At 38.8% G+C, this 24761-nt stretch overlaps 1 protein-coding gene across 1 annotated transcript; it reads right to left on the bottom strand.

Moving 5' to 3' along the window:
* Positions 1–7520: 7520 nt before the first annotated feature.
* samhd1 (SAM domain and HD domain 1) lies at positions 7521–19062 on the bottom strand. Its single transcript, XM_053316878.1, has 16 exons — positions 18774–19062; positions 18465–18531; positions 18098–18170; positions 16398–16558; positions 15722–15837; positions 15504–15574; positions 14403–14561; positions 14221–14321; positions 13960–14068; positions 13773–13864; positions 13551–13666; positions 13161–13300; positions 12745–12840; positions 12519–12623; positions 12250–12387; positions 7521–8692 (listed from the first exon to the last, which is right to left on the bottom strand). The coding sequence occupies exons 1-16, from the start codon at positions 18952–18954 to the stop codon at positions 8537–8539; spliced, it is 1881 nt and encodes a 626-aa protein (XP_053172853.1). The 5' UTR covers positions 18955–19062; the 3' UTR covers positions 7521–8536.
* Positions 19063–24761: the final 5699 nt, after the last annotated feature.

Raw genomic sequence — 24761 nt, 5'->3', positions numbered from 1 at the left:
CTCTAAGTCTGTATTGATTGCGGCTGCATTTAGTGTCACACAAATGACATAAAAACAGCAACACACTGAAGTCATTACCTGAGACCTTGTTTTTCTTTTGAAAACCAAGAAAAACAACCCCCTGTGGAGAATTCTGAGAGGATTCACACATGACAGCCCCCAGTGCCACCCAAACACTCACAACACACCGTATTTGAAACTAGAAGCCTCTCATAAAGCCTTTCCAGATGTGACCACACCATTTACACTTCAATGATGAAACTCTAGTTAACTCAGTCAATCAGCAAACAATAAAGTGCCACTTAATGTTCTCATTTGTTAATAGAGGAGTGCTGCCATAGAATAAAATGTGAGCATGCAGAGGTCAGCAGAAATACTAAAATAATTCAAATTATAACACAGCATTGTGTATATATATATATATATATTGTAAGTAATTTATTATTATTATTGGTTAAAGTGTAAAAATTGTGACTCTCAGCACTAACATGTATGTGGACATTTAGACATAATACAATTAACTATAAAATAATAAATAAATAATATAAAAATAATGGGTTTAATTGTCTCCTCAAACACAGGCTATGTGATGTCTTTCTCTCATGTCTTGATGATTTAAGTGCTGTATCTTTTGCTAAAATAGCCGTCATCTCTAACGACTTCATAGGGTTATAAAAGACTTGGGGAACTTCTTTTTGCGGCAGATTTTATTTGTAGAGCTTTGTTTTCAATATGATGTTCTTCTCTGACAGATGCTGACCACTGCAACTACATTTTGGTGCCTTGTAAGTCAATGTAGGCGTGGCACTTTTCTGTGAATAACAAAGAATGAACTCCCACCCTCTGTCAAAGCCTTCATCAGGCATTTCATACAGCAAATGACAACAAGTCTGTATATAAGCACATACACACATACTCATAGTATAATCAGACATCTACCATAAGTGTTGACAATGTGCAGGAGTCCATTTTTTGTCGTGATTCATTGCTTTTTCTCCTACGCACTCTCTTTCTATTTCTGTTTACATGTGAGAAAAGATTACTCCTTCTTTTGCACTTTTATGTGCATGACACAATAAACATCCTATATCACTTGGTTGTTTTCCATATCTGGTCAGCTTCATGTCATGTTTGCAATCTGACTGCTCAGATATTCAATCTTTAAAAATAATGCTTGTGATATTGCTCTGTAACAAAATTGTTGCTAATTATTTGGGAGATTTGGATGTCCAATTTTTGAGGACATTCCTTTAAAGGTTAAATGCACTTATTGTAAGCTGCTTTAGACGAAGCATCTGCCAAATAAATGTGATGTAATGTAGTGGTGGACTGTCTTAGACTACTTATTTGTGTCCATTGTTTACCCCGTTGAAGTGTCAGGGTGCTGACCCTGCTCTTGCTTCCCTGAAGGATTGTGAAATGAAGGGAAATTGTGAAAAAGTGAAATGCACTTTGATTACAATAAATCCTGGTTGTAACTGAAGAGAATGACCCCTTATCAGACTTTAATTTATGATATTAGGTTCACTTGTAATTGTGTTATTCATTTCCTCCATACATGTATGCAATGTTTAGTTCATAAGTACCACTTTCTCTCTCCTGCATGCCCTTCTTGCTGCTACCAGTTTTCAGATGACTTCAGATTATTTTTCCATGTTAGTATTAGTGCTGACACCAGCTACTAACATTACAAATCATGTTTATTTCTATCTAACAACAGAGCGTTACATGAAGAGACAGTGAAGCAAAAAAACAAAACAGAAGGAATGTTTGCAAGGTTTGAAAAATGTCATTACAACACTAAATATCTATGTTGGTAGAGAAGTTTGGATTTGTAATCAAATAATAGGTGGCTGTAATGAAATTACCCTATCTATCAATAAGCATGTTTACAGCTAAATGCTTGCAGTGTCATGAGATAATATGCAGTAGTGGCGGTGGTGATGCACAGTCTACATGTATGATGTCACATGCTACTGGGGAATTTCAGTTAACATAAAAACATCTTTAAAGACAGAATATACATTGTTTTCAGTGATTTTAATATGTATGTAAAAATGTCTCAGTGTATGAAATTAGTAACTTTTTTATTTTATTTTCACCATATGGTTTCTTTCTGTCTAAACTCTCTTTTAACTCAAACACAAAACAATATAGGCAAATAAAAATATTGTATGTATATGTATACATGTGTATTTAATTAATTTATTCTAATTTATATTATGGCAGTCTTTACCCGTATCTTTATGTTTGTCTTTAGGTTTTGGGCCTCACCATGTCTGACATCAAAGTTGAGCTCTTTCCTCTGTCCAGTCTGCTGACGTGCACTGGTAACTGTCTTGCAGCTAATGTATTTCTATCTTTGTCCTTTCCCTTTGCCTAGCCTCAGTCAAACTTTGATGACTTTATACATGAAATATGTAGCAACCAGACAGGGGAAAGTCTGCTTTTACCTTAGTTTGTGTGACTACATTCTCATCCTTTTTAACTGGCCTCTTCACACACCTTGTGATGTATTAAAAGCTGCTTTGAAAAATAAAGCAGAAAACACTTCATCATCCTTCAATCACCACACTTCAACCCTGTGTAACCTGTCATTGTCTCCTTCTAAATCTGGCGATACAGTAATCTCAGTACATGCTGTTAGGCCAACTTTGTAAAGTAACTCTCTTCAACCACTTGTGCACACAAGCACATGCACAGATCCCAAACAGCTGGGTAAATCTTGAATCCCTTTCACGGTGACAACAGACATGGGATTGATGCCCAGTAAGGTGCTCCACCAGGGGGCAGAGGCCATCCGTCACCCCTTGATCCAGCAGATCAGAATCAAATCACTGGAAGTCTCTGTTGCCATTTTTGTTTCTTCAATGATTATGATATTAAGGCTCCAAGGTCTTCAGTTAGAGACACAGGTGTAATGCAATGCATATCTATCTGTAACTTCATGAAAGAAATCCTGGGGATTACCATGGGGGGTAAATTTGGGGGAAGGGGTGGGGGCATATAAGTAATCATCCTCACCCGTCCTCCGCCTTCTTTTGCGGCTTGGCTGAACCAGCATGAGTCTTCACACTACAGCAGGTGTGAGGAGAAAAAGAGGGAAAGGGAGTGAGGGATAAAAAGAAAGGGGAGAAAAGAGTGCAAGGGCACCTGTTTTGGACTCCCATGCCTTCCTTTTGCAGGCTGAGGCTTGCACTACCCTGCCCAGGACTACACATTCACATCTCACACACGCCTCCTCAGCTATGTGAAGGAGTATTGTAGGGTCAATTCTCAGGGGTTAGAAATAAACAGAAATGGGGAAAACGTCAAAGGGGACTCGTAATTATGGTCAGTAATTACTGATGGTCACGGCAGTGAATCAAAATCAACTGAAAGCCCTCAGAGACTTTTATTTCCCTTTAAGTGGCTCATGCATGCGTGGAGAAAGATGTGTGCATCTATTACAAAACACTAGAGATGGGTAATTTTAGCCTTAGTGCTGGTAGCATTTAGCAACTCTGAAAAGGTGTATCCATCAAAAAGTTTCACGATTGTTCCCACAATCCAAGCTGCACACTTTTATATGACCTCCTTTGTATGCATTTTGATTTTGACTAGACTCCTCATGTTTCCTGTTTAACTCTAGTATCAACTATCAATTGAAGGCAAAGATGTGAAAGTACATATTTTAAACTTTCAAATCAAAATATTTTAATGTTTTTTCAGTTTGTGATCAATTCAGAGTGATGGATGTTATGATTATGAAGGATTATCTCACATGAGCATGTTAAAATCAAATGTGACAACATTTTCAAATTGTGTTTCAAATTTGGATTTAGTAACTTGAATGGTGAAGTCTTCTTTCATTCTTTGTTGTACATAAGCCAGCATTAAGAGCAGGTTCTTCTTCTTCTTCTCCTTAAGTATTTCAGAGTTATTCTAATATTAATACCCCACACCCAAACACACACAGCCTGGTCATCTGATCTGACCACCACAAGGACCAAAGTCAGCGTATCAGAGGTCTGGATGCACCCACATTAAATCTAACACACACACACACACACACACACACACACACACACACACACACACACACACACACACACACACACACACACACACACACACACACACACACACAATAACAGCATGCCTACAGAGCTCACTCAGGCTCATTAACCTCCTGGTGGGGGGTGGGGGGGGTCAGGGGCATCAAAGTGGCAGGATCACTGCAGACTCACCCAGCAATCCTACCATGGGGGTCTGGAGCCGCAGCGTCTCACCCCCTAATGAGAGGCCATGACATGCACACATCCACACACAGTTTGACCCCTCAGGACCAGCTGGAAAAGAGAGTCTGACATGCCTGTCCCAACCCTCCTCCCCCTCCCCTCGAGCCTCTTCCATTCCTTTCCCAAACTCCACGCATTCCAGTCGCAGCGCAGCGGCTGGGACAGCTTGCAGTCACCACTGGCTCGGTCATGTCTCACTTCCCCAATATACCAAGATCCAGAGCGAAGGAGAGAAAGATTAATATAAAGAGAGGGAGCAGTATGTACAAGAGGGCTGTAAATACTGATTATTTTTAATTATATCAATATATATGATAATTAATTGATTAATTAACATCATACAAGCCAAAAAAGCAGCAAATCCTCACAATTGAGAACCTGGAACCGGGGTTGGTATTTTTATTTGAAAAAATGACTTAAACTATTGATTGATTATCAGAATAGTCTCTGATTAATTTTCTGTCTATGGACTAAAAATAAATTGCTCTGATTTAATGTCCAAAATTAGGCTTGATTTGGCCATGATTATTCATTTTCAAAATCATGGAGAATCTGGAAAGCCATGCTTTGCAGCTGGGCCTCAGAAAAGTGTCAATTAATACAAACACTTCACAAATTTGAGAGTTTAGTCTGGTAAATGACAGAAAATCTGAATGCAGCCTGCTTGTTTACGTAATCTGCATAAATCAGTTGTATAATGGGTCATTAAAGGAGGAATGATTATGTTAATTGTGAACCAGTCCTATTATAGTAGTCTTATTATAGTCGCTAAATTTCCAGTGACTTCTTGCAACAACAATGTGTTAAAGTTTAGATTTTGTGAGCATAAAGATCCTGGTTTCATAAAGCACACATCCAAAACAAGAGACAGAAGAAGAGAAAAAAACAACAACAAACAAAACAAATACACACCTATCTGTCAATCAGCACTGCTGATGGGCAAACGCACTTAGAGGCATGTGGGGTGGTGGTGGTGGTGGTGGTGGTGTGAGTTAGTTCTCAGTTGAGAGAAAAGAAAGGAAAGGGAGGAGGGGGGGATTTGAAATAGCATTCTGCCAGAAAGGCAAGTGCAGCAGCAGCAGCAGGGTGAAGGAGGGGTGCAGGGTCGAGGGAAGAGGCACCTTGCAACAGCTGGTCTCAATTATCCGTGGAGGGGCTGCTGAGTGTACAGGACTGTGTGTGTGTGCGTGTGTGCGTGTAAGGTTGAGGCATCGCAGGGGGAGGGCTGAGACCAGTGGCGCCAGGAGGGGAGCAACAGGTCAGGGAGGATGAAGATTATAAAAATACTAGCAGGCAGTTGGCCTTGGTCCTGCCGGCGCACAGTGTGAGTGTGTGTGGTGGATATTCCTCGCCTGCCACAGTGCCACAGGATGTGGAAGAGTGTGTGTGTGTGTGTGTGTGTGTGTGTGTGTGTGCCCACAGCGTGTGAGGGCGGTGTGTTTCTGCATACATCCTGTGCGATAACCTTCCTGGTTGAATAACACAGGCTCATCCCATGTTTTTATCAATCAAAGATCTGCAGAAAACTGAATGTCTCAGTAGTTCCGTTTTTTTGAAAAGGAATATCGGTTAAATATGCAATATATGAGGTAGAACTGTTTTAATGTGATTTTAATTTAAAAATAGGAAATTAAATCTTTCATTATAGCAATAGAAGTTCACCTTTTGCCACAGACCCACTGAGTAAAAGTTAGTTTTATTCTCATGTAAAAACTGTATTTTCTGACATATGCATGATCTATATTCTGACAAAAGTTGAAGGAACAAATGCACAGCTTTGGTAATTGATACATTGTATCTTAAAGTGATCAATTATCTTGTGTCTCAGTTACTAGGCCAGAGCAAAAGATGTCTGGAGATACATGAGTGTAGGTCGCCCTCTTGTGTTCAACAACTCTTATTACATGAGAGTGAGAAAAGAGTAAAAAAGACATTTAGACACAGGTTGATAAAAGTGACTTCGCATGAGCTGTCACAAGTCGCAAAACAAGTTGTAAGATTTCTGTCGGAAATTCAGATCCATAGTAACAAAACGGCTTCATTTGTCTTTTCTAATGATACGAAAGACAGAGTAGGTTATGCTGTCAGTTTAAGTAAATTACATATTAAACTCATTTCAATTAAAAAGATTGATTAAACTCTAAATGTGACAAAACTACATGTAATGAAAATATTTCGATTAAATAAATAGGGTAAGCAATACAAAGTATTGATATAAACATGCAATAGATACATTCTTCCAAATGAAATGCATTTATGGCGTTACTAAAGCCAGTATCAACTAAAGCATTAAATAATTAAGCAATGACTGTAATTAGGAGGATGCAGCTTTCTTTCTTGGAGCGAAATATATGTGATATATCTCGCTATGATGAGAGTGAGATCTTACATCTATTATGTTGTTGTTTTTTAAATTTCATATATTGAACATGTCATACAGCAATTAAATCTGGCCCAATTTAAAAGTTAAGTTAGCCTAAGTAGCCTAGTTAAGTAGCCTAAAAACATAAGAAAATATATAAAATAAATAAGAATAATAATTAAAGTAATGTTTATCGCCATAATATTCTTACAACATTGTAAAATAATAATTTGATGTTCGGCTCTTAATTTACCGTAAATATCACAGTACTGGTGCACTCACACAGGTTGTGACCTTCACTTTAAGGAGAAATCAAGAAGTCGGACAGCGTTGCAGCATCATTTTGATTTACTGTAGATTTCTCAACGCTGTTTGTCTCTTCGTAGGCTGTCAAGGAAATACAATGGATGAAGCGAAGTGGATATAAAGTCAATGGGCAATGAAAGGTAGGTAGCATGAATGGAACACCTGAGGGATAAAATGCAGTGTAATAAATGTAATGTCGCTAAATGGGAGAGGAGCGCCACCGTGCGTTAAACAGGGAAAAAGTACTTAAGATATTTAAAAGTGAAATCAAAGGTCTGTTTTGATGGGAAAACGACTCAAATTTATTATATAACCTTAATGACCTACACTGTAAATTTATTTGGATTTTTTGAGAAATAAGCAACATTTTCAGCATAAATAGCCGAGGGAAGATGAAGAGACGTAGGGAAAAGCCTAGAGCGTCCTTATTGAATTTAAATGTTATTGTTGCTGTTGTTGGTGGAAAGTTACCATTTAACAAAACATTTTGTGGAAAATCCCTCAGAAAAACCTCTAAGAGCTATGAGAGGTGGTGCTCAACCAGTTTAATTACACAAAGACACAACTGAGAGAAAATTGTTTTATTTTCAAACTGAGGAAGCACAATCTGTTTTCAGCTCTTCTCATTAAGAATCGCCTTCACATGATAACCATTGGTTGTTGCACTTTACATTTTTTTCAAAAATATAATTCTTTTCTTGCACAGCATATCACCAAAACAAAAAACAACCAAATATGAGGCAGATAAGATGAGACAACACAATACTTTACATCCTAATACATACTAATACATTCCCACAGATGCACAGAAAGCTCAGATGACACAGATAGAAGAAAGCAATGGGCACCACACAACACCTCAACAACCAAAGCAAACTTAAAAATAATTACATTCAAGTCAAATACAAATTTCAAATAAATTCATAAATAAAAACCAAGTACAAACATTTTTGGTGTCTCTAAGCAATCAATTTGCAACACTGTGCGTATTTATAGTATTAGTAGGTAAAGTAACTTTTGGCTGCAGGTTTGGTGAACTTTTTACAAAAGTTGTTGTGCAAATAAAAAAGAGGAAATGGAAAGAAACTTGAAACCAGTTTGAACTATGCCCTTATGAGTTTGTGTATAGACTGTAAAAACACACTGCCCTGAAATGTTGAAATATAAACCATACATTCTTTGTAACAGTAAAACATTTAAACTATGATTTATAAGTGCATGATAGTACACTGCATTGCACATGCTTGTAAAACAATAACTCAATTTAAAATGTGACACTCAGCAACAAATGGAAATAATGAATGAATAACTGAATGAAATAAAAACCTGATTAAAAAAAGATCCAATGAAAACAAAGATATGTAAATAATATTGAAGAGGGTGTTATTTCTATAAAAACCCTGAGTCCTCTTTTAAGTCATTTATTTTTGGTGTTTAATTCTTCAAGCAGAATTAATGATTTTCAGTTACGCTGTGCTAATAGTCACCTTAACCTTGTAGAAAAATATAGTTTTTATTCAACACTACCTCTCATTTACCAAATATGTACCAGGGAGGGTATAGGTATTGGTATAGGGAAGTATTCCTCTTACTTAAAAGAAAGCTTTGTTTTGGCTTTCTCTTGTCCATTTACCCTAGGCCAGTTTGCTTCTTTGGAGCTGCCATCTCCACCATCGTCGCCTTCATTGTTGTTGGACCAGCTGGCTTTCAGAGGGGTCAGCTCAGGCGCTATTATGTCTCCATCCTGTGTGTGAATAGAAACATTAGACATTGGCATTAACAATAGTGCTGAGTGTGCAAAGTGAGAGCCAGTTCAATACTGAGGCATGGCACTATATTGCACTAACTCCAACTTGAAATTCAGCAAGGGATCTTGGGATCAGTCCTTGCTGCCCGAGGTTTATCCTGAAATGTGTAATGGGTGATATACTCTAGTGTACAGTATTAGAGGCGACATTTTAGTTTTTATTCCCACAAGTACAGGGAAGAGAACTGAACCACCAAATACTAAAGAAAGTGGCAAAAGGGCATCTGTTTAGTTTTTTTTACATTTTGTACATTTTAGGGACCTAAAAAAACATGATTAATGCATTAACTATTTATTTGTCTTTAAAACTAAAAAAAACCTCATCCACTGTAGCATTATTATCAGTTTTTGCATTGTAGCATATAGAAATGACCTGAGGCTACATCAGCTAAAGCGCCAGGCAGCAGGGCGCACTATTCCACAGATAAAAAATCTGTCCGGTACAGTAACTATCGACCCTGTTGAGATAAACACTGCTTTTAAGTCTTACTATTCTTCTCTTTACTCTTCTGAGTTCCCACCTGACTCTGATAACATGATCCATTTTCTTAATAACTTGGATATCCCTAATATAGATTCCACTCTAGCTGATCAACTTGATGGCCCTATAACTTTGGATGAGGTTGTGTGTTCTATCATGTCATTGCAATCAGGCAAAGCCCCTGGTCCAGATGGCTTCCCTCCTGAATTCTTTAGGAAATTTCATATTCAGTTGGCCCCGTTACTTCTTTCGGTGTTTAAGGAATCTCTAGAGAAAGGTTCACTCCCCCCCACTCTAAGACAGGCTTCAATTTCTCTTCTGTTAAAGGACGGGAAAGACCCTGATCTATGTGGCTCTTATAGGCCCCTGAGTCTCCTCAATGCTGATGTTAAGGTCTTAGCTAAGCTGCTAGCTACCCGCATTGAAAATGTCCTTCCCTGTATAATATCTGAAGAGCAGACTGGTTTCATAAAAGGCAGACATTCATTTTTCAATATTAGAACCCTGTTTAATATTATCTATTCCAAAGACACGTGTGAACTCCCTGAAGTAGTCATCTCCCTGGATGCTGAAAAGGCGTTTGACAGAGTTGAGTGGGAATACCTTTTCACTGTTCTGAGGAAGTTTGGTTTTGGGGAGACACTAATATCCTGGATACGCCTCCTGTACACCTCGCCCCTCGCCTCTGTCAACACCAATAATACAAGGTCTGAATATTTCAACTTATTTCGTGGTACCCGTCAGGGTTGTCCACTTTCTCCCTTGCTTTTCGCCATTGCTATAGAACCCCTCTCCATAGCTGTCAGGAGGTCAACCTCATTCTTGGGGATAACCCGCAGGGGCGTTGAACACAGGCTTGCGTTGTATGCGGATGATTTACTTTTATACATTACTGATCCTCTTTCTCAACTACCCAACATTCTGTCGTTATTACAAAACTTTGGCTCCTTTTCTGGATATAAGCTCAATCTACAAAAGAGTGAATGTCTCCCCATAAACTCAAAGGCTCTCTTGCTTTCTCAGTCTGATCTACCATTTAGACTGAATACCTGTAGCATCAAGTACTTGGGAGTAACTGTTACTCGTACACTGTCTGCTTTATTAGATGCCAATTTTACCCCCCTACTCAGCTACGTAAGGTCTGCTTTTCAGAGATGGTGTAATCTGCCCCTGTCAATGCTCGGCAAAATTAATGCAGTTAAGATGAACATTCTTCCAAAATTTCTATATCTTTTTCAATGTATCCCTCTATTTTTGCCAAAATCATATTTTAAATCTATTGATCAAGCGGTCATTTCCTTCATATGGAGTGGAAAGACTCCTAGGATTAGGAAGTCCCTCTTGCAGCAGTGCTCACTTAGTGGAGGACTGTCTTTGCCAAATTTTATGTATTATTACTGGGCAGCAAATATCCATAAACTTCTGTTTTGGGTACGTAACCCCCAACCCCAGTGGTGCCAACTTGAGTTAATGTCATGTGTGTCATCCTCTCTCCCGGCTCTTCTCTTCTCATCACTTCCGACATCTCCCTCTCGTTACACAGACAACCAAATTGTCTGTAACTCCTTGAAAATTTGGTATCAATTCAGGCGCCATTTTAAGTCATACTCCCCCTCGACTCTTATGCCAATAACCCGCAACCATCTTTTTCCACCTTCTTTTCTAGACGCTGCATTTCAGCTGTGGGAGAGAAATGGTGTACAGACGCTCAATGACTTATACATAGGCGGAGTTTTAGGTAGCTTCACAGACCTATCTGCTTCACATGACTTGCCTAAGGCAAATTTATTTAGATACTTTCAAATTAGACACTGTGTCTTAAAAACGTTTCCTAACTTCCCCACTCTACCCTCTAAGCAGCCATGGGAAGACCTCTTTAAACTCCAACCCAATCAGAGGTCACTTGTTTCCCACATTTATCGGGCTCTTCTGTCTTTTAACATAGAGCAGTGCTCAAAAAGTGCTGCTGCCTGGGAGCAGGAGCTGGGTGTGGAATTTGAGGAAGATTTTTGGGAGAGAGCCATTGATAGAGTACGTAATTCTTCATCATGTGCTCGTTTGGGCCTGACTAAAATTGTTCAAAGACTGCATCTGTCAAGTTCAAGGCTATCAAAAATATACCCTGACACTGAGGACATCTGTGCTAGGTGTAAAGGTACACCCTGCCACTTGACTCATATGTTTGCATCATGCCCCAAACTTGAGCATTACTGGAATTCTATATTTAAAATCCTGTCAGAAATTTTAGGTATCACTTTGGAACCATGCCCGCTTGTAGCTATATTTGGTGTTTCACCCACCCCACACGTCCTCAGCAAGATCCAGGCAAATGTTGTGGCATTTGCCACCCTACTGGCTAGGCGTAGAATTCTACTTAACTGGAAATCACCACAGCCCCCTCTTATTTCTGTCTGGTTGAAAGACGTCATGTATTTTTTAAAATTAGAGAAAGTCAAATTCACTCTACGTGGGGACACAAGTAGATTTTTTAAGCACTGGTCTCCTTTTATACAATATTTTACAGACTTACAAACACTCCCATGACTTAATTTGCTATCCTCCTTCTACATGCCTAGTACTCAATTATAAGGTAATTATGAACTCTTCCATACCTTCACTTTAGGGCCTCTGATCCCCATGTTATGGCATTAGCACAAGCACACCATATTGTGATTGTTGTGCAACCAAGCTTCAATGATTTGTCCACCATGTTTTTTTTTTGTTTTTTTGTTTTTTTTGTTTGTTGTTGTTGTTAGTTTTTCCCCTTAATTGTTATTATGTATTATTTGTTATTATGTATTGTTTGTGGGTGATTTAGGTTCATCGTTACTGTGCTTATGATTTGTGTGTCTGATGTATTTGTATGCCTGTAGTGTCAAGGGAGGGGGACTGGGTGGGTGTATGGGGGGGGGGGGGGGGGGGTGCTCCTTGATTTTCAATGAATATTTGTAGCGTACAATTTTTGCATTCATGCTTTGAAAATGAATAAATAAACCATGATCAAAGAAATGACCTGAGGCTTTGAGAAGTTCTTGTCCATGCACCACTGCACAAAGTGCTTCTTGGCCATCTCCAGACTCCTGTCATCTGTCTTCTTAAAGCAAACTCTGATGAGCTGCTCCGCAAAATGCTCTGGAAGAAGTTTAGACACCTGACAAAAACGACAGTAGCACAGATTTTTTTTAGGCAAACATTTAAGATAGGGGAAGTGAAAATATTGTAAGTAGCTCATGAAAATAAAGATTAAGATTTAAATTCTGTGTCTTTTGCTTCACTTCTGACCTGGTTCTTGCGGATCTGGATGGCTGTAGTTAGATCATTCTTGCAATAGAAACGCACACTGTTGATGGGGTTCTTCTCCTTCATCCCATAGTCCATATAAATGACCTAAAGCAGAAGGGGAAGTTTTCAGATTTAAAAGTGCAATAGGCAACAAAAATGGAAAAATGGAAACACAGCAATGATCAAAAGGACTGTATGAGATCAATAGTAATTACATAAAACTCACATTAACTATAAAGTCCTCTGGCTGTAGACCGACATCCTTGGCACCACCCTGAGGAAAGGAGCGAGCCAAATCTGCTTCCCAGCCGAGAAGCAACTCCTAATGGAGGAGAGAGAGAGAGAGAGAGACAGAGAAGTTGAGGAGTCAAGACATATGCATTTCAACTTGGCAGGATACACTACAAGAACAACTCACAATCACACATACAAAAGCCACACTGAAACAAAATAGCACAATTAGCTCCTAAGGAAAAGATTTTCAATGGATCAAGTAATACAACATGAAATATTGAGTTACTCATTAGTCACTCAAAAACTGCTGGAAATCAACCCACGTCTGCCAGTCTTACAAAAGTTAAACAATTTGAGGGGAACTACCATAGTTTTACAATACAGTTATACAAAAACACTAGCACGAACCCGGGTGACATTCATGAATTTGTCTGGCTGGGTTTGGCCCAGACATTTGTAGAGTCGCCGACAGGTGATGTTGCGCAGAATTTGCCTTGCCTCAGTCAGCTCCGAGGAGGAAGAGTTGAGTATCTGTTCAAACACATGATCTACAGGACAAACAGAGTGGAAAACAGGTCAGAGAGAAAAGAGAGCAAACAAAATCATTCATTTATTTATTTAATTTCCTTTTTTTTCTCAAACTGATTCTGAATTCTGAAAACAGACAGACAGTTTGAACAATCTAGCATGTTTTTTTTTCTTCCAAAAGATGGCACAGATGGGGTATCTTGGCTATCTCCTCTGTGTTTTAATACTCTAAAAAACATGAACTAACAGCACACAATAGTATCTACATACCTGTCAGCTTGGTGTAGGCCTCCATGTCATCTATGGCTTCAGAGAGAGTGAACTTCTTCCCTCCTTTGCCTTCAATCTGGATGTACTTATCTGCCTTTAAAAAGGCCTCTGTGATCCTGGATGAACGCATACATCACTTTATATTATCACTTGTATCACTTTTGAGAACATTTTATCATAAAGCAAAGACAACAAGCCACATCAGAGCAAGTAGGTACTTACATGGTTTCTATGATGTTTCCCACTTTGTGCTGGTAGGCTCTCCTGTGGAGACAGTTCCTCGTGTGGAACATGTCATAAAGATTTCCCACTTCCTGTTGACAGAATCATTTATGGTTCAGCCACCATTAATTTACAACCGCTGTTTTTATAAGCTGATATGAAGGCAGGTGTAAAAAAAAGTCAGCACCTTGTCTCTAGTGCAGATGTGCTTCTGGCCGTCCACCTCACACACCCTAGCAAACTTTAGGAAGCGGCGATAGTCAAAGTTGTTCTGGATACCCAGGTGGTAGCAGTCCCTGAAAGGACACAAAGTGTATATTATACATAGACGTGTATACAGTATGTGAAAAAATAAGTGATGATAACTACACAAAAAAGGATGAATATTAAACATTAGATTTGGAAAATGATTGTTCATTAAACAAACTAACAGATTAACAAGCCTCACCTGGCAAAGTAGTCCCACTTGTCCACATCAATGCCATTTCTTTTGTTGGCCACGATTTCATAGAGGAAGGACTTGTCTTCTCCTCTGCCTTTATATGGCCACTGTGAAGATGACAGCACAATAATGGCATCAGACACTGGCAGCTGTATAATGATACTGACTGATTTCACACACGCAGGTACCTTCTTGCCTTGAGCTACATTAGTGTTCAGAGGTCCTGCAATCTGCTCCTTGATGAAGTCCAGGTCCTCGGGGAGCACCAGGCCGTGTTCCTCCATCACCGGTTTCAGGTCATTATCTTTCACCAGGTAGTCAAACATTTCCAGAGAGGCAGCCTCATGCTGCAACATACAGGTTCATTATATTAATATAAGAACAGTCACAAAAATGAAAGTACAATGACTCACTGCTCAAATATAAAGAGCTTATCTGCTTAAACTTGGCTGAATACAAAAGGTGAATTCCCATCTTATCAGTCATATTTGTCAGAAAGCTCATTTGTGGTCATAACTTACATAATGACTGTGTGCCTAATACTTCTAGTTGTCAAACTTACAAATCGTGACGTTAAATGCTTTGTCAGTCTGACTTTCTCTCTTTGAGTGTATATGAGTTGAGTGTGATATATATAGAGTTAACTACCACTTCATTAGGTACACCTGCGCAATCTAATTCAATCAAGTACAACATCTCTTTTGTAAATTGACGCCATTAGAAGTATGATGAATTTGTTACTAGCAACAACTATCACTGGATTACGTTCTGAGGTGTTACTGATAGATGATCCTTAAAAGGTTTTAGTCACACTGGAACAAACATGGGTTTCATGTCTTGTGTTTAGACTTGATTGAGTTATGACTCAGAGAAAGAGTTGTTTTTTAAAAACTCAAATTCACCACATGCAGTGTCTTCGCTTCAACTTCAACTCTCCCGCTCCCTCGTGGGGAGGCTTTTGACTTTGTCCTACTGAATGAACATCTATTACTGATCATATCCTGTAATTTCTCATTGGTTATAATCCCATCCAGAACAATGAGTTAAATGACCAACTAACACAGTAAATATATCATTCCTCAGCTCCTCCTGTAATGTTTATCCTGTCTGAATGGAGTTTAGAGGAAGCTCAAGGCCTTTTCCACTGACTTCTCAAAATAACCAGCCCAAAAATAGTCTGCTTTTCTACACAGTCATTATCTGCCAGTCTGACTTTTTTTGGTTCCCTTAACACAGCTGCTGGTTTTGTTTGCAGAAACAGAGCAGACATATACATCACAATGTCTTACCTTCCACTTAATTCCTGGACGTGCTTTGGGGATGAACATGCCATCAAACATATGGGAAAATGGTCCATGTCCTGGATAGTGAGGAACATATGGAAAAAAAACAGGTTTACAACCCATAATCTGAGTTCCTATCTGGAAAATAGATAATATACTTCGTTTCAATTTCATTTTAGTCATGCCTACAACCAGTGACGAATAGGATCGGTGTCACCACTCACCCAAGTCATGACAGAGGCCAGCTATCTGCACACAAAGAGCATCTCTACGAGATATGAGGAGTTCTGGCTGCCTCTCATTCAGAGCTTGTACAAGTTGTCCTGCCAAGTAACCGACTCTGTACCAGCACACACACACACACACACACACACACAAAAATTAATCATTAATCATCATAAAAAAAAACAACAACCTTAGATTCAATGGTTTTGTATGTGGAATTTGCCCAGAGATATAACAAAATGTAATTAGTGGGGTTTTTTTTTGGAGGGGAAGGATTACAATACAAGGTCAGCAACAATTAAATGGAATGGGAGACATTATTTATTTTTAATATACCACACCCATCTCACTACGTTGACTAACTTGTTTTTTTTGCCACACCAATACATGTTTGTTAAAGTCACATTGCCAGTATTCTATTTCTCTCTGACTATAGTATGACAGGCAGTAGTTTCTTAGGAAGGCAGAGCAAATTGTTTTTTGGCTGTCATCACCCATACCTCTTTGCCAATCTTCTCCTGTCATCTCTCTCCAAAGTTGCTAAGAAGTTGTATTTCTGTTTGTAAGTTTGACGACAATGAGTCTGCTCAAAGTTATACTCTAAGTTTTGACTATGATTTTATTGCTTTATACAGATGGGTCTTAATGAACCCAACTAAAACCACGAATACTTACCCGATGCTGTGTTCAAAGCGGTTGTGAGATGCTCCAGGGAAAACAAAGTAGGTTGCCCCAAGCTGCTTAATGTTTCGTAGTCTCTGGAACTGAGGTGTGTCCATGATTTTGACGAGGAGTGGGTGTAACTCTACATGGCCGTGGATGCTATCATTAAACACCTGACAGCACAAAGAACAACAAACATACAATGAAGACACAAAAAAAAGACACTCTCATAACCAAAAGAGAAAAGTGAAGATATATCCAGTCTTTGTGTTTATGTTTAGGTGAAAGAAAAAACCGACACTGGATCATGCTGTCCTCTCCAACTACTGACCCATCTCCAATCCAAAATAATGGAAAAGATTGTTGCCTCCCAACTGGAATCTTTTCTCTACTCACACTCTCTCTTTGAGCCAGGTTTCCGTAAACACCACAGCATCTCCTACTCCTTGATCTATGTGCTGCTTTTGATACGGTTAATCACCATGAACTCATCTCCCGTCTCTCTTTAATAGGAATCTCTGGTCTAGTTCTACAATGGCTCCAATCATACTTCACTGACAGAAAACAGTTCATCTCACTTGGTCCACACTGGGCTGCCGGTACCGTCACACATAAAATACAAAATCCTACTTCTCACCTTCAAAACCCTCCATAACCTGGCTCCAAGATATCTCAGCGAAATCCTGTCACCCTACTCTCCCCCTCAGTCTCTCAGATCCTCCATCTTCAACCTCCTGACCTCCCAAACTGTTCACCTTGAGAGGCCGGTCCTTCAGCGCCACGGCCCCCAAGCTCTGGAATGCTCTCCCACAATCTGTCCGTGATTGCCCCTCCGTCTCCATTTTCAAGTCCCAGTTATATACCTTTCTCTTCTATAAACACTTCTCTTCCTCTTCTTCTGTTCAGTCTTGATTTTTTTAATTGTTTAATTGTTTCTTTTGTTTATTTGTTTTATCCTTTGTAAAGCGTCCTTGGGTTTGTGATAGGCGCTATATAAATTACACCTATTATTATTATTAAAAAAGAGTGATTTGAAGTTTTTGTTAACAACCACAAAACTAAGAACCCTTTGCCCCAATTTAAGCAATAATAAACTTAATAATGTTATCGTTACAACATAAAAAATGACTTTAAAATACAGAGCAATAGAAGTTAGCCAGTTAAAAACACGACTGAGAAAAAACAATATATATATAGAATAGAGGAGTATAATTAGGCTCTTAACTAAAATCAAGGTGGGATTTGTTATACATGTGTGATCTAAAGTTATGTACAAGAGGAAGAGCAGATTCTCTTATGCAGATTATGAGTATCTGGGCCCTAACAGAAAAGGTTTACTCATCCTCTTTATCCTTCAAGTTGAAAGATGTGATCTTGTGCAGGCTGTTTAATGGAGGCAGGTCTATCAGCTAGAAACACCTCCTTAAAAATTTCCACCTTGTTAATATGTCACTGAAAGCCGCAGCAATTAATCTAGAACCTGTTTTCTACATTTCACACAACACACCTTGCCTTTTAAAGATTGTTTACAGCCATTTGTCATGTTTTTATTTTTTATCACAGTAGCTCTGAGAACAGAGACTAAAGAGGCGCAGTTCACTGACACTGCCATCTTTTCCCACTTTTCATTGTACTAGTTCATTTTATTCATCCTGTTATGTCTTTCTTATCTGTTAAACCTTGAATGTGAAGCACTGTGATGTTGTTATTACCTTACTTTGCTCCGCTTCTACATGCCACAGCTTCCCAAGGCTGTGCAGGATCTGCAAGCGATCACCAAGACACCTACACAGAATAAAACAGAGATGGGTGAGAGAGGCTGAGTGCAAGGTGAGGTGCTAAATCTCAAAGGAGTGCTTGGCAATATTTTGATTACTATAGTGATACAAGACTAAATTTTGGATTTTGATTTTGGATATCATGAAGTAGCATAAGTGCTGTCTCTTCTTGATTTTAAAGGCTGCATTACAGTAAACCTCTCCCCATTATCTAGCCTGACACCACATCAAAGTAGTGCTGCAGCCTCAGGGAAAACTGGTTCCATTCTTTAGAAACCCTACAACCCGGTTTAACACTTACTGTATGCCAATCTTCTCCAGTTCAGCATCGTTCAGATATCTCAGCCCCACACCAGTGATCTTTTGTTCTGGATAACACAGCAAACATGACAGTTTTGATAATATCACTCTCCCTCTCTCACACACACACACACACACACACACACACACACACACACACACACACACACACACACACACACACACACACACACGAGGAAAAGGAAGCACTGGTCTAACGTGCAGCATTAATACTGAGCAGCTTTAGTCGTATTTAGGCCAACAGTAAAATGAAAAACAGAATTAAAGCTACCAAAACCATGAAACCAACCTCTAAATATATCTTCCCACTCTTCGAGACCCTCTCTTCGCAGATACTGACACGTTCCCTCCACTCCCCATCGCATATAGTCCGAGTCATGCAGCGGGACAACGGACACTCTCTTCTCCGGTGTTTTGAAGCTGCAATCCGCGGTCAAATCGGCCTCCAGCGGTCGTTTCCGACTCTCCATGTTGATCCGACAAACAAACAGGCGGATAATTTAGGCTAATGAGAAGAGTACAAGCCAGAAAAACTACACCAGGTATTGTGGCTCACGTTGGCTGCAACAGCTGATCGGGCAGCTCTGCACAGTAGATACTGTGGCGGTGAAAATACCCGGGTTTTGTTTCCCCGCCGGCTGCGTCAAGCTGAACCGAAACACGAACAGGTTTCCGGCACTGCTTTCAAAATAAAAGTCCACTGAAACATGCCTGACTTTTCTGTCTGTCCAGCTGAAGAAAACCTGTACTGTAGCACTGACTGATACTGTACAATGTTGCAGTTCCGTTTCATTGTATTCACTAAATGTTTTCAAGATAAAGCTAAGAACCTATCTCTTCACTTTAGCTTTTAATCAGCTTTTATATCAGTCACTACTACTACTACTACTACTACTACTACTACTATTATTATTATTGTTATTATTATTATTATTATTATTGAGACATTTTAGTTTAATTTTTTTAAATTTCCTCTCCCATTAACCATCTCACAATCCCTACATTGGGAACCACTGAAGTAAACCATCTAACTGTATAAAGTATTTCAAAGTAAATCCACCTCCTGCAGCTACAACAGTAACATGCCGTTTGCACACCAATGTTGCAGTATTAATAATATAATGATGTCATACATAATAATGTATTAGTCAAAAGGGACCAAGTCACTACTTTTACTGAAATAATTTAACAGCATTTTGCTAATTACGTACTTTAACTGAAGAATGTTTTTTTTTCAGGACTATTTTACATTGCTCTATTCATAAACTACTTCTACTTCACTAAAGGATTTTTTTCAATCATTGTTCAGTAGGCTACAGGAAATATGATGCCAACTCTACTCTATTTTAATATTTAGTAACAGTGTTTTATGAAGATGTGCTTCCTGCAGAGAGCTTGACGCAGGCCGTTTCTCTAGCTGACAGGCGGAGGGTGGAGCCAAACACAGTTAAGTAGCTGAGACCGGCTTGCTTTCAGCAGTCCGCCCAGGGACAACAATGTAAAACGTGCAGTGCCGGCGTTTTTGAAACATGTTATTCCAACACACATGATGCAAAACACGTGGTCAGTGGAAGACCGCCGGCAGGACGTGACTCTGCTCCATAGTACAGGACCTGAGCCAACCCGACCGGCAGGTTCCTCTTCTGCAGCTCTGAGCTAACAGATAACATTGTGAAAGTGACACACAGGGCAAGTTTCTCCTACACTGAAACTTGGTTCTCAATGTTAGTAGTGTTATGTGCATTAGATATAGCCTGGCCTAACACCAGACCGCGTCTCAATCTCATGTTAGATTGAGGTGAGTGAAGTAGAATCTCGCTGCAGTGAGAGCATGGCATGGGTATACCCAGGCTACATTAGATAAATAATTTCTGACAAACGTTTATGTTTATTTATCATGTCATGTTGCACAAATACACACGAGTTATGGTTGAGTATCCCACTGTCCTGTTGCCTTTCTTTTTGTGTCTTTTGTTAAAAAGGTGAACATTTTACTTATACTGAGGTGGTTAGGGTTGACGGGTGTTCCTAATATTTTGCAGCCCTCATGTATGTAAATGGGGTGGAACACCATTCAATGTAACGCATACTATTACATCATCATTACCCACTACGACCTCAATAATTAAAATAATGCAGAATTATCAACTTCCTGACAATGTTAACAAAAACTGAAAATGTAAAGAGTAGGCTTAAAACTTTCCTTTTTGATAAAGCTTATAGTTAGGGCTCTTTGAGCTCTTAACTTATGCTGCCATAGGCTTAGATTGCCGGGGGACCCCCCATGATGCACTGAGCTCCTCTCTCCTTCTCCCTCTCTCTCTCTCTATCCATCCATCTATATCCATTAACATTCATGTACTATTAATTCATTCAATAACCTAAACTTCTTCCCCGGAGTTGTCTGTGCTTTCTCGTTTCACAGGTAATCTGGGCCTGTAGACATCCGGATGACTTATTCCAGTTCCGGACAAAGATGAATTTTTCAAAATTATTTTTCAACAGGTATGTCCATGCGTTTTCCTTAGGTCCTTTTTGGAGACTCCAAATGGACACTTGGTTACCAAAGCTGTATAACCGCAATCAAACACCTATAACTTCACATCCCCTTTGCCTACAATCAAAATCTTGGTCTCTAATGAAAGCTGACGCCATATTATTATTATTATTATTAATATTATTATTATTATTATTACATATAACCATATTTTTTGTTTGGCCATATCTATCTATCTATCTATCTGTTTATTTTGGTATAAGTCATATGTTAAGTCGGAGAAGAACCAACCGTGTACCAAAATGCCGAGTGCGTAATGATATATGGTTCAACTCTTTTACGCACCGGGCGCACGCCGGTTACGCTTGAAGTTTGTTTATGGACAGCCAAACTTAATAGCTTAGTGTCATACGCCGTTGGAAACCTCTGACTATTGGCTAAAAGGTTATCAACTTCATTTCACCGAATATTTCCATAGGCTGGAACAGCTGTCAATCAAAGCCATGTCGTCATTGTTGTCGGTCACATGTCCTCATTGGCTTTGGAGACGTACTGCCTAATCCTAAACACCGATTGGCTTGTGTGTGGTGTCGTCAGAAGCAGAAGAGGCTCACGGTCGTAAACATCTAGTCAAGTGTACTCTGAGATGGACGTGCAGGTCAGGAAATGACGTAAACGGACCGTATGTGGTTTGTTATTTGTGTTATTACGTTACGTGTTGGACTAAATACATGGACATATTGAGGAAAGTATTCCGGTTTTATGGAAACGGATTTCATATTTCACAAGAATGGATATTTGGCGAGCTGTACAGAGAGTCCTGTGTCATAAGATGATCGTTGTGGATAAAGGGAAGACTTTGAAGGTATGTAGGCATTATAGCTTTTCTTACTTAGCTCAGGGGCTAGCCGAGCTAATCGCTAATACTATTACGGCTGTGAGCAACCATATAAGTCGTGAGTGGTCTTGAATGAATCAGGACAATCTAAGCTTTCCAACGATGTACGGCATGAATATATATGTTTAAGGGTTGGTGTTTAAAACATCCAGAAGAACTTGTGGCTACCTCCTAACATCCGTCCCGTCCCGTAGACGGAACAGCGTGCGTTAAGTGGTTAAAACTTCATAAATGCAGAATTTAATGTAGAGTTGTTGAATTGGATTGAATCAGTGAATTGCACAGGTGTACCTCATGAAGTGGCTGGAGCAGGTTAACTTCAGAGGGTTAGTCATAACCTGTCAACAGCATGGCCATTAACCTCACTGAAAATGAAGTCGTCATTGTGACAGGATCCCAACATGTACAAATGTCCTGACTTAACAAGATAGTGACGAGTAAAAAAGGAGAAATATATATTAGTATAGGTTAGTGGAAACATTTTATAGTTCGAGGCTATCTATTTCCACTCTGGATTAAAACAGAACTTGTAACAAACAGAGAGACCGTTTATGACACTAAACACACCATGATGATCTTAGCCGCCTATTTAATTGTGTAACATTGATTTTAACCCCGGAGTGACAGCTGACAATGTGGATGATTTTACTGTCTAACTCCGTCACTGCTATCAGAGTAAACCGAGACAACTGTGTGATGCTAATTGATGGTAACTAGAAATAAAAATGAAAGATTGTTTTATATTAGAAAAACAATGCTCAGGCTGTCGATTGGCTCCAGTGATTATAAATGCAACGTTTGGATCAGATAGACCTCATCAGCCATTAACCGCTGTTCTACTCTGCTATGTCACATATTCAGGTGGTTTCTTCATCATCAAACTAAATGGAAAACAATATTCACTACATACTTCAAGTCATATATAATAATACCTACATGTATTTTAAGCCTTTATGGAAGACAGACACAGGGAGGGTGAAATTGTGACCTTCAATAGGGGAGTACAGGATAGTGTGTAGTGACACTTTTTACTCTCTTTTGAATTCCTCATAAAGTGTATCCTGAATAGATTTCCTTTCAATATGTAATGGAAGTCTAAAGTGTCAAGTGGAAATGGACTAGTCTTACTCTCTGTAAGCTGATTCTGTTCAGAGGATATATACCCTCAAATATGTCTTGTGCACTTGTGACAACCATGGGGTGGGTAGTCACACACTATGGGGTTGGTTGTCCCTGTGTTATTTTAATGTAAGTTCCATTGAAATACAACAACCAAACACAGCTCCTGCACTAAGAGAACATAAACAGGAAAAATTGTTCCTATATCCTTATATAACAGTAACGTGCACTTTCACCTCTGCCATGAGCATTACATCTAGTGGAGTCTGGCCCTTGTTTGTCATCCTGACAAAATTTTAACAAAGGACTCTAGATATATCACACCATAAATGTAACTGGGATGTTTTGCTACCAGCAAAGCTACCAACCACATTTTGTAGCGTAGCTAAGAAAAAACATCTTAATCTCACATCTGAACTATCATTCTCTCTTCTAACTTTTTAATGGTAATGATTGTTTTATTATAAACCCATTGTGTAAAAGCCTAGAAGAGAAACACTGACTGTGAGCTGGATATTTACATTTTCACATGAAAAGCACTAAACGTCCTCTCACTTCAATGTCAAGTGGTTTATTCTGGAAATTACCTTGAAAATAACATCTCAACCCAAATTCAGAAACTTTCAGTACCAACACTTTTGAAAAGCACTGTCTGGGAAACAAGATGCAATGAATCTGACAACCAACCCTGTTCTCCCTACCATATTTTTTGAAGCCTGCTAGCTAATAATGGCTAACATAAGTATAGCTAATGCTAACAGCAGATTAACACTCATAAAAATACATTTCTTGCCAAAAAAAGACGTGACAGTAATATTAAATAACTTGGTAACACACAATATAGACTACCTTTTTCCAGCTTGCAAAACTATTTAAGGAACTTTTAGGAATGAAAGAAATATACTGTTGCTGAGTCATAAGCACATTGTTTTTTCTTGAAAAACATGGCTCCCTCTGGTGTTGAAAGACATGAAATACACATGGTCACACAACAAAGAAATTGTTTTATTTAAATCGTGCAGGCACAATCTGTTATTAACCTGTCTCAATAGGATTATAATTGAAAGGTCCTAATACCATATGCTTAAGTCCCATAACATAGTGAGAGCGTAAGTTTTGTCACACAATCCACAAAACCCGATGACACAAAGTTTGTCTTAACTTAATTCATTTAAATAACATTGATGAAAGTAACACCCAGGTTCAGCTAAGTAGAAGTAAAATGGTGATATATAATGTAATCATAACAGTAATAAGTGATTTATCACTAATTATTCAATTCTTATTTCATATAGATAGATACAATAGAAAGCCATGATGAAATTATTATCTATAGACATTCAGTTTCAAGCAATAACATTTTAAATCACCATGGCTAATTGTTTACAACAGAATTACATTATGTTATTTTTGTTACCAACATGGTGAGTCAATGATTCAGTGATTCCTTTAAAATTAAATGCAGCTACATATAGCAAGATATATCTAAAAACTAAAACTAACATGTTTGAACAGGGCTGTAAGAAGTAGTAGAAGGCCTGAAAGTGCAATAATGCATCTTCTTTTATATTCTGAAATAATCTCTTTTGATTCAAATGCTTTACTTTAGTGCTCTAATGATTTAAGCCTTGCTGTTCTACTCACTTTGTAGAAAATGTTTTAACTGTAATGAACCAATGAGTGAATGTGAATGTTTTCTTTCTTTTTTCAGTTTCTAATTTTTCCACATCTTCAGCTTCATTATTTTAGCTATCAGTGATGAG

Source organism: Scomber japonicus, chromosome 4 (assembly GCF_027409825.1).
Source record: "Scomber japonicus isolate fScoJap1 chromosome 4, fScoJap1.pri, whole genome shotgun sequence".
NCBI classification, from domain to species: Eukaryota; Metazoa; Chordata; class Actinopteri; order Scombriformes; family Scombridae; genus Scomber; species Scomber japonicus.
The sequence above is the reverse complement of the archived record's forward strand: the minus strand, read 5'-3'. Positions and strand labels throughout refer to the sequence as shown.

Coding starts and splice junctions, on each gene's coding strand:
- samhd1 (XM_053316878.1), bottom strand. CDS start 18,954: ATGGAGAGTCGGAAACGACCGCTGGAGGCCGATTTGACCGCGGATTGC. Junction 18,532..18,773: donor GTGGGAAGATATATTTAGAG/GTTGGTTTCATG, acceptor TGTGTTATCCAG/AACAAAAGATCACTGGTGTG. Junction 13,667..13,772: donor GGAAACATCATAGAAACCAT/GTAAGTACCTAC, acceptor GCGTTCATCCAG/GATCACAGAGGCCTTTTTAA.